The sequence below is a fragment of the Mustela lutreola genome, chromosome 8 (genome assembly GCF_030435805.1).
Source record: "Mustela lutreola isolate mMusLut2 chromosome 8, mMusLut2.pri, whole genome shotgun sequence".
Classification (NCBI taxonomy): Eukaryota; Metazoa; Chordata; class Mammalia; order Carnivora; family Mustelidae; genus Mustela; species Mustela lutreola.
Window position 1 is genome coordinate 89,696,221 of NC_081297.1, and position 10,867 is coordinate 89,707,087.

Here is a 10,867-nt window from a genome sequence, read left to right on the forward strand (position 1 = left end):
GGAATAGTTAACTACTACAACATTGGTCCCTCCTGCATTATCCCTGCCCGAACTGCTAGCACTCCTAAGTAATTTTTGGCAAAGCTTGTGTTTTAAATAAGCATATAAGACTTCCCAGGTATATAAATGAATTTTCAATCATTTAAAATAATTGTTAAATTTCCCTTTGGGAAGAAATAAAAGGAGCTTGGCCAGATACGTAATCAAATGATTACACTGAAGTGTCTACAAAGTTCTAAAGCATATAAAATATGTAGGGAGAAAAAAAAATTTTTTTGGTGGAGGTTTTTAATGCTCTGAATACCTTAAAGGAATAATATAGTAACTGGAAATACAATATTAGAACACAAGTACCTGTTCCCTCTAAAGGAAAAGTAGTATATCATAACAGACCAAAGTGATACATTTATGATTGCTTTACTCTTTTTCTCCCTTTCTTTACAGCAAAGCATATATTCCCACTGCTCTGTTGCTGTAGACATTTCAAGGAGATTGGTGTGTTTCAATAGGTTTCCTGTCCTTCCTTCAAAAGAAGCAGAGTGTATGAAAAATCCTAGGCAGATCATTAAAATTGTAATAATACCCCAATGTGGAAGATGAAAGAGGGAAACTCTGCCTCATGCTGGATTTATTTTTAGCACTCAGTGATGTGTTCTTTGTATGGTACTTGGATCATGTCATCCCAGAAGGAAAGGATCACATTTACATTGGTGTTTGTGGTGAGATATAATATTATTTAGTGGGACCATAGCCTTTGAAACATAGATGAAAATGAATGGAGATGATCCGGCATCAAATCCCATTTATTAAAAACAGCTATTTTGGCCAGTGATGTGCCTGACAATTCAATGTAAACTCATCTCTTTTTAAAGAATTTATTGCCTAATTTCAGATAGCAATCTATTGCTTGATGCATGCCAGACCACATGCAAAGTATCCATCAGACTCACCAGAGAGTCTTAGAGTCATAATTTATTTGCTTCCACATAATAGAGCCTTAATCTCCCCTCAGATTTTTCTAAAAATGCAAAGTCAATGGGGATAGATATCCTATCTATTAATACGAGGTGGCTCAGTTATTGATGGCTTTGTTACTTCAAGTGAATCTTAAAGCTGCTGCCCCACCTTTTTGCTTCTGCCTGACTTTCCCCTTCTCCCATCTCATTAGAACCTCATCAGAGAGGAACTGGAGGAACGGCACAATGAAAGCGAGCTAATTTTAACAGTGGGAGCTCTGGGAAAAGTTTGAAGAGGAAGTCGTAGAAATGATCTAGCAACTAGAAATTTTCATTTCAGTTTATCCACCACTGGCATTGAATGATTAGTTCTGAATGTTCATGTAAGAACAGTATTTTCACAACGACCATAAAAAACCAAATTGTGCTACTCAAAAATGTTACCAGACCGTGTTCTTTTTGCTAACTTTGTGATTTTGGCAAGATATCTAACTCACTTGGCTTTATTCTCCTCTTACAAAAATAGTCTACTTTCTTGGGTGGTGGGGAAAACAAACGGAGGTAAGTTATAAAACATGTTCATTGGGATGCCTGGGTGGCTCAGTGGGTTAAGCCACTGCCTTCGGCTCAGGTCATGATCCCAGGGTCCTGGGATCAAGTCCCGCATCGGGTTCCTTGCTCAGCAGGGAGCCTGCCTCTCTCTCTCTGCCTCTGCCTGCCTCTCTGCTTCCTTGTATGCTTTCTCTCTCTCTCTTTCTGACAAATAAATAAAATCTTAAAAAAAAATGTTTATAATGCTAACTGTGCATATGAAATATAAATACAAAATTATGTATTACATAATTTAAGTATTTACAAGATCTAAGTAACATAAATGTGTGACCTTTTCAATAAACAAAAAGGTGCTAAACCTATTGTTAGATTTTAATCTAGAGACTTCCTGAGATCATGACCAGGGCAGAAACCAAGAGTCAGGCATCCAATTGACTGAGCCACCCAGGCACACTTTAAATAGTTTTTTTAAATTAAGTTTTTATTTTGTTCCAGTATCATTAACAAAAAGTGTTGTGTTAGTTTCAGGTGTATAATATAGTGACCCCTTTCAATATTTCCTATAGGCTGGTTTGGTGTTTGCAAATTCTTTTAATTTTTGTTTGTCCTGGACGCTTTTTATCTCTTCTATTTTCAATGATAACCTAGCTGGATATAGTATTCTTGACTGCATGTTTTTCTCATGTAGTGCTCTGAATATATCATGCCAGTTCTTTCTGGCCTGCTAGGTCTCTGATGATATGTCTGCTGCCAATCTAATATTTCTACCATTGTATGTTACAGATTTCTTGTCCTGAGCTGCTTTCAGGGTTTTCTCTTTGTTACTAAGACTTGAATGTTTTTCTATTAGATGATGGGGTGTGGACCTATTTTTATTGATTTAGAGGTGGGGGGAGGTCTCTGTGCCTCCTGGATTTTGATGTTTGTTCCCTTTGCCATATTAGGGAAATCCTCTATTATAATTTGCTCCAATATACCTTCTGCCCCCTCTCTCTTTTTTGTTCTTCTGGAATCCCAATTATTCTAATTTTGTTTCATCTTATGGTATCACTTCTCTCTCAAATTCTCCCTTCATGGTCCAGTAGTTGTTTGTCTCTCTTTTGCTCACTTTGTTTATTCTCCATCATTTGGTCTTCTTTATCACTAATTCTCTCTTCTGCCTCATTTATCTTAGCAGTAAGTACCTCCATTCTTGATTGCACCTCATTAATTCTTTTTTGTGATTTTAGTTTTGTTAGATTTTAGTTCTTTTATTTCTCCAGAAATAGATTTTATTTCTCCAGACAGGGTTTCTTTAATGTCCTCCATGCCTTTTTCAAGTCCAGCTAGTACCTGAGAATCATCATTCTGAACTCACTTGGCCTGTGACTGAGTGTTTCTGTCTTTGATGCATGGCCCCTTTTGGAGTCTCCAAACCCAGCAGGTTCCTGCCTCCAGAGGAGGAAGGTGAGTCTCCCTGGATCTGCCACTTGTGGGGTCCCTGCTCAAAGAGCAGTGGTCTCACTGTGCCTCGGATCATGGTTAAGGTAAGCCTGAGCTGACAGCTCACTCCTCAGCTCTGTCTCTGTAGTCAACTTCCCCGCTCTGATACCACTGGGTTCTGCCCCACTCAGACACCCCCCGATCTTTCAGTGACCTCACGGGACCTGAGACCACACTGTCCTTTTGAGGGCTCCACCCCTGCTTTAGCCTCTGAAGTGATGCCCCTTAGTGGAGCAGACTTCAAAAAGTCTGATTTTTGTGCTCTGTTGCTCCCCCACTTGCCGGGATCTGGCCCCTCCCCCTGCAGTCTATCTTCCCATTGCCTCGGATTCACTGCTCCGCACGTCCTACCTTTCAGAAAGTGGTCGATTTTCTGTTCTTAGAATTGCTGCTCTTCTTCTCTTCGATCTCCTGTTGAGTTTGCAGGTGTTCTGATTGGTTTGATAACTATCTAGCTGAACTCCTGCGATTTGATATCATTTCAGTCTGCTATTCCTTCGCCATCTTGCCTCTCTCCTCTGTAAATTTTATTACAACTATATCTTCCATCCTTTGCAATCACTTTTTAATAGATAATCTCTGACTTATCTGTTTCCTTAATCACTTTGTATGTAGTTCTGTATTTTATAGCTACATTTATAGTCTCTATCAACCTAGATCTGTTGTTTCTTCTTTCTTTTAGTCAATAGTGGCTTGCTTTCAAGTATGTTCAGCAACAAATATTGTGAATTTCTTGCTTAATCCCTTGTGCTTAAGGTGAAAATTTGAGAAAATGTTCTGTAGAGGATTTCCATTTTTTTTCTGCTGGTGGTACCCCCCCAACCCGTGACTACCTAGGTTCCATATGTGAGATCCAGGTCCTTGTTTCAAGACTCATATTGGCCCATGGCTGGTTTAAGGCTGAACTTCCAGACAGCACTGAGATTATATAGAGATGCCCTCCAGGAACTATCTTTCTCCTGGATGTTTGCGATCAATTCCAGCCCATGTGACTTTTTGAAAGACAGTGTGTTTTGGAAAATGTTCTTATTCCTATGAGACTAGCAATATTTGAAATAGTCGTTTTCAAAGTTCATTTGTTCTGTAGAGGAATGTTTCCTGGGACCGTATGATCAGGCATATTGTTGGAAGCAGAAATCTATTAAATCTAATACACACACCTCACAAGTAACCTTTATCATATCATTTTGAGTGTTTAGTTATTTGGGTGAGTACCTGTTAGATAAATAACATCTATCTATCCATCTATTTATCATCTATCTCACTGTTTCATTAACATTTTAATGATAATATTGTCTCTTAATCTGGAACAAAGATTTTAAAAGTAAAAATATATTCAATATTTGTTTTATGATTTTGCTTTATAACTTACATATATTCTTTTGTATCTACCAAGTATTTCATTTCTCTAAAAAAATGGGTACATAGGATCAAAAGTAGATATAAAAGAAAACCTATTGTCAGTTATATCACAGAAAGCCTTAGCATGCTCTGCCTGACTATGGGTCTTTAGTAGTGGTTTGGGTAGTACTTATTGGATAAAATGACATCATGGATAACAAAAAAGATGAAAATGAACACCTGAAGATAGAAAGACAAGGGAGATTATTGGATGAAACTAAGAATCATACAGAGAGGCTTGAACTACATTTATAAAAAAGGAAATAAAAGCAGGTATTATTTTGAAGATTTAATTTATTTGAGAGAGAGAGGGAGCTCAAGAGAGAGCATGAGCAAGGAGAGGGGTAGAGGGAGAGGGAGAACCAGACTCCCCAGTGAGCAGGGAGTCCCATGAGGGGCTCAATCCCAGTAACCTGAGATCACGACCTGAGCCAAAGGCAGCCATTTAACTGACTGAGCCACCCAGGTACCTAAAATACATATATTCCCAAGCCACCATCAAGCCACCCAACAAAGTGAGCTAATCTAAACCAAATTGAGGGGAGGGACAGAGGTTTCTGATATGGTTCAGCACTTATGCGGCTGAATAAATACATCGTAGACCTCTTTCCAGGAATCAAGCCAGCTCATTTCAAATGGCAGATTGAAAACTTCAGTAAAACTACTAAAGTATTTTAATTTGAAAATTTATAGTATCATCAGTTCCTATAAAACAATCATCTCCATAAGCCTCTAAAATAAAAATATTTTCATTGAAATTAACTTTCCTATTATACTCAATAATTACTATTCTCTGTGATGGGGTGGCATAAACTCATACTCTCAGAAGCCTGCTTTTTATTTTTAAGAATGTAAAAATCCCAATGAACTCTCAAATGAAATTCCAATAAAAAGAGAAGGCTCATAATCTGGGAGTCTAAATTTTATAGTTTTTCTTTCATCCAAAACAAGTTCTCAAAATATGTGGAGGTTTTAGTTCATGAGAAGGATTATGGCACAACCTGTAGGAAGTACTCTTTCCAAAGTGTTAATTATAAATCTGTAACTGGTTTTTAAGTTTTAATGGATCAAATTTTTATTTGATAGTAACAGTCGTATAACCACCATGTGCTGGGTCCCAAGGAATTCCAAAGCAAGTAAGACACAGGTTTTCTGCCTTTCATTTGCTTACAGTCTGGCAAATAATGAAGAAGCAATTAAGCTGCAAATTTTACAACACATGAGGGGTAAAGAAGGGGCTATATGATTTGTATTTGTGTATTTGACAAGATAAGTCCCATTTAATAAACATACATGTAGATATATATCTATAAAGCTTATATTTTAGTAAAGTTTGAAAGGATATGCAAAAGATATTAATTGAGGGGTTACTTCTGGGCAGTGGGATTAAGTGTGAATTTTACTTTCTCTTATATGTCTTTAAAACATATGTTATATAATAATAAACACAAATTACACCTTAATAATCATTAAAATCACATTGTTTAAGTATTCAACAAGGAATGCTAATAACCTTTTTAGATAAAGATTAAAGCACTGTATTTTAACTTGTGGCCTCACACAGACCCTATGCTTCTTGCTATGGGTACAATGGTGAATAAGTTATAGTTCTACCTTCATGGATCTTAGTTACCCAGTGGGCAAGGCAATTATTATTATTATTATTATTATTTTGGACAAGGTGATTAAATGAATAATTACAAGTAAGGGAAGTACTAGATTGTAATTAATAGTTACTGAGAATTCTGTCTGCAGTTCTAGTAACATGTAGGATATTATAGTGAAAGCAAATCTCAAACCAAATATTGTGACACATACAGATTTTTATTAGTAGGCAGTCACTAAAAATGCCAATCAATCTGAGCTTCTTAAAGTCCTTTAGGTACTCAAATATATTTTTTCAAAAAGATTTTATTTATCCATTTGGAAGAGATAAGCAAGGGGAGTGGCAGGCAGGGTGAGTGGCAGACAGAAGGAGAGCAACAGGCAGGTTTCCCCATGAGCAGGAAGCCCAATGTGGACTTGATCTCAGGACCCTGAGCCAAAGGCAGACACTTAACTGAGCTACCCAGGTGTTCAACAATAGCTATTTTTTTTTTTTTTTTTAAAGAAAAGGAATCCTCACAATGACTCTATTAAGAATGCATAACTATTACTTCCTCCCCATTTTTTATGTTTGAGGAAACCAAGACTTAGAGAGGTTGAAGTAACTTGTTCAGGGTTCCACAGTTTATGTTCCCAAGAGTCATAAGGTCTGCAGCCTATTTTTGGCTGGTTTGGCTAAAGGGCAGTGTGTGGTTTGTGTTTGTGTGTATCTGTACCTCTATCTTTCTACATTATTAGTATAGCAAACTATTAACTGTGTTTGTTGTACTTTTCTTTCAAATTTACTAAGGGACTAAAAATTTCCAAAATTGAAAGAAAGGGTACAAACAGGTAAGAGTTGGACTTCAGATCTAAATCTAATACCAAAATTCACATATGTTATGGCTTGACTACAGCCATCTTGTTCTAGGTGGTCTCCTCATTGTCTGGGTACAGGAATCATTTTATACAGGGAAACAGGAGCAACATATATGGAAGAGTATTATGCAAACCTACTGAATAGTCCTGATTGGCTTATAAGATTAACAAACCATTTTTCTCAAAGATTGTATTTATTTATTTGTCAGAGCACAGGAGCACAAGCGGGGGAATGGCAGGCAAAGGGAGAAGCAGATTCCCCACTGAGCAAGGAGCCACATGGGGGACTCAGTCCCAGGACCCTGAGATCATGGCCTGAGCCAAAGGCAGAGGATTAACTGACTAAGCCCCCCAAGTGTCTCTCAATAGACACTTTTTAAAGATTATACTCAATTTGGACCTTTGGAGCAGCTGACTTCTCAACTTATTTTGTATCTCCTTTCTGCTATATGCTCAATTCGATTGAATGATTTTAATTCAACAGATATTTATTAATTACTTACTATATACTCAGCCCTGTGATAGATACAGCTAACACAGAAAAGTTCAAAGTATCTCTCTACCTTTTAAAGAATGTAGAGTCCTTTTCTCCTTCTTGCTGCCATCTTGGTATGTGTGGTTGACTGTTCCTTGCCATGTGTTCTCACAAGACTTTGAGAATCAAGCAGTTTCTGGCCAAGAAACAAAAGCAGAATCGTCCCATTCCCCAGTGGATTTGGATGAAAACTGATAACAAAATCAGGTACAACTTCAAGAGGAGGCACTGGAGAAGAACAAAACTGGGTCTATAAGGCATTGCATATCATGAGATGGCACACATAATTGGCACACATATTTAAGCATCATGAAGATCCCGTGTTCCTATTCTATCACTCTGTCAGCATTCCTCCTACCTGGCCAAGAGACATGTTTTATCAGGGAAATACCTTTTCTCTGTTACTATGCCTCTATGCTAGTAGTAAACCTGAGAGCTTTTGGTTGAGAAAAAAAATTGAGTGTAGAGTCTGGGTAAATACACATGCTAATACACATAAAATGAGAATGACCAACATTAACTCAAATATATGAGCAGAATTTTGATACAGACTTTCTAAGTGAAATAAGAAGTGAAAAGACAGAAAAACAATGCTTGGGAGTACAGGGATGTTTCATGAAGAAGGCAATTCAGAATTTCTTTAAAAGATAGGGAACACTTACAAGTTTTGAAAAGGACCTTCCAGAGAGGAACAATATAAACAATGACACACAAGCATTTAGTGTTCAAGGGACAATGACACAGCTCTTTAGCAAGCCTATGTACAGAAAGGGTATATAGTAGTAGGAGGAGTTGAATTGGAAGCTATTAATTCTACAGCTAATGGGTAGTTCATTCTTGATATCTGAGGAAAGAAATCAACTATTGAAGGTTATATTTATCAGAGGTGTGCATAATAAAGGTTTCTTGTTGAAAATATGCATTCCTTGCTTTTATTATTGAGGTCTCTCAGCTCTTCTCTGACCAGAGCTGCTTTCACTGAGCTGGATTTTTGTGTTACAATCAAGGCTTTCAATTAGAAATTCTTACACCCATCAGTAGTAGTAAACTCATTCCTACAATCACTGCAGGGATGTTGACAAACGCCTCAGCTGCCACTCCCCTCAGCGACCCTTCTGTCAGGGACAAGAATTTTTCTCCCCTGCTCCTGATTCCATGTGGAGGGAGATGCAAAGTGAGACACTACTCATATCACTTTGCCCCTAAATTGCTGGTCTCCTAGGGAGGAATGGATAAATCAGGTTGGTGATTTGGGAAAGAAGAACTGGGCAAGCATAGCTCATTCTCTAACTCTCATTTTTGGAAGTCACAAAATGTGCCCACAAAATGTGCCCTCAATTGCCCTCCGCTATTCTTGAAGCAGAATAGCAAAGGGGCAGTCCCTGCCTCCACCGGAGGCCACTGGGCAAGGACCCGCTGAGAGATTCTGTCCAGCCCTGGGTTCAGTGTTTAAGCTTACTTGTCTACAGATTTAAGTCATGCTGTCAAGCATCAGCTCTGTCAATGATAATGTTTTGTTTTAGCTTCACTGGCTTAACCTTTGATCTTTTCTTCTAATGTCTCAGTTGCTATAAAACCCAAGTAGAAAGAAGGTTGCTACTTATTGAGCCTCTTCAACAGCCCATCACCTTAGAAAAGCAATGTTCATATTTTGGACTTCGAGAGCAATGGAATGTATGTCTCCCATTTCATTTTCTTCACCAGATTGTTCAACACCATATTTTTACTAACTTAGAACAATTAGATATGCTTTTAGGGTCCACCTAGCTGTATTTTATTCTTCCCTCATACTGTATTTGTATTTTCATTTCTATTTTCTGCAGTTTTGATTTTTTAAAAATAATAAACCATTTTGTTACATGTGGTATCTATATACCACCTCACATATTTCTGTTTGATTAGGCCAACTTTAAATCACATGATATTTCCATGATGGAGTGATAGGTCCAATAGACTGGCTGGGTAGAGAAAAGAAAGGGGAGAAGTTTATTTGATAGGAGTCAAAATCTCATGGAAGTGACTGTAAGAAGATAACATTACTGTGAGACATCGCCATCTTGCAGACAGCAGGTGACAGTTCTCAAATGCACAAGAGACATCTGAGTGAAAATGCCCAGAAGATGGGGTAAAGCTCAGAGGAGTCCAGGCAGATGGCAAAATGAGAACAAATTTCTACAGAATGGACAAGTCGGGTGGACCCACACGTACCTACAGAAAAGGAGAGGGAGAGAGAGAGAGTACGTTCATGCTTATTCTTTGTAGGAATCTCCACTGTTGCTATAAAGAAAGAGGAAAAGAGGAAAAGAGGAAGTACGGTTGGAGAACAAAATGAGAAAGAATCAGACAAAGAAGGAGAAAATAAGGTTGCTGAAATCATGGAAAGGAGCAGATAGTAAACATGAAATACTGCATGTTTTGCCAACTGCAAAATAAAGTTTTAGGAGAGTGATGATTAGAAGTCCATTACTAGGCAACAATTTCTTTGAAACATTTATTTTATCTTGTGTTAATTGGTTTACTCAGTCTAGAAATATTGATATAGTGCCTGGAATAATACTGTATAACTTGTCTTTTATGTATAATAAGCACTAAATGAAGAATTCAGTGGATGAAGATAGGTTGCTGGTATGTTACCCAAGGTGGTTTGCCCCACAGGGCTCTCTCCTAAATTGGAAGGCTGACTGTGAGTACACAGTTTGTGGGTGGGTGTGTCAGTTGGAAAGTGTGAGCAGGAGGTGTAGAGCGAAGCCAGCCCCTCTCCTGGGCTGATTAAGAAACAACTAATTCTGTCATATCCACATCCACACTAGGAACCCAGCCCTCTCCAGGCTTATGGTTCAATTTGTTTAGAGAGCATTTCTTTGATTTTAGTCTTGAGGGGAAATTGCTCCCGCTGCCAGTCGCTTTGTACATGCCAGCTGAGACGAATGGCTTGGGGGTGGGGGGAGTGGGGTGGAGGTGGGGTGGAGTGTAGCTGCTCTGTAGCTAGTCCTTTGATCAGCTGCTTTCTGCCCCCTTCCCACTGTGATCCGGGGTTTGGAGCTTTACTGGAGCTGGGCTAGGAAGAATGGCTTCCATGTCTACTGCCGCCGCTTCTGTACATTTTTGACTGTCTCCCCACCTCCCCTTATTCCATCTGCAAAATTTCACCTGCTTTCTATTTTCTAGAAACCATTCAAATCCTTGCTCTGGTAATGTCACTCTCTCCTCTTGAGGCTGCTATAAAAGTATTCTCTCTCTCTCTCTCTTTATTTATTTATTTTTTTTTTTTTTGGGCAGTAATCATTGTCATTTCAATTGGATCTTCGCAGGAGTGGGTGTAAATGTATTTGTTCAATCTACCCTCTTGAACTGGAAGTCAATTCTCCACTTAAAAATAAATTGCAAAGACCTTTACCTTCCTATTGTTTTCCTTGTGAACATTTGAAATGTCTTTATTTCCTAAAGTGCATTTGTGATGATAAAAACATTTCCCCTA

The 10,867-nt window shown here is 38.2% G+C and overlaps 1 protein-coding gene across 1 annotated transcript; it reads left to right on the forward strand.

The window, feature by feature from the left end:
- The first annotated feature begins 7,489 nt into the window (after window positions 1-7,489).
- LOC131837964 (large ribosomal subunit protein eL39-like) lies at window positions 7,490-7,666 on the forward strand. The gene has a single exon (XM_059183611.1). It carries the CDS (start codon window positions 7,490-7,492, stop codon window positions 7,643-7,645), a length of 156 nt encoding a protein of 51 aa, XP_059039594.1. The 3' UTR covers window positions 7,646-7,666.
- Window positions 7,667-10,867: the final 3,201 nt, after the last annotated feature.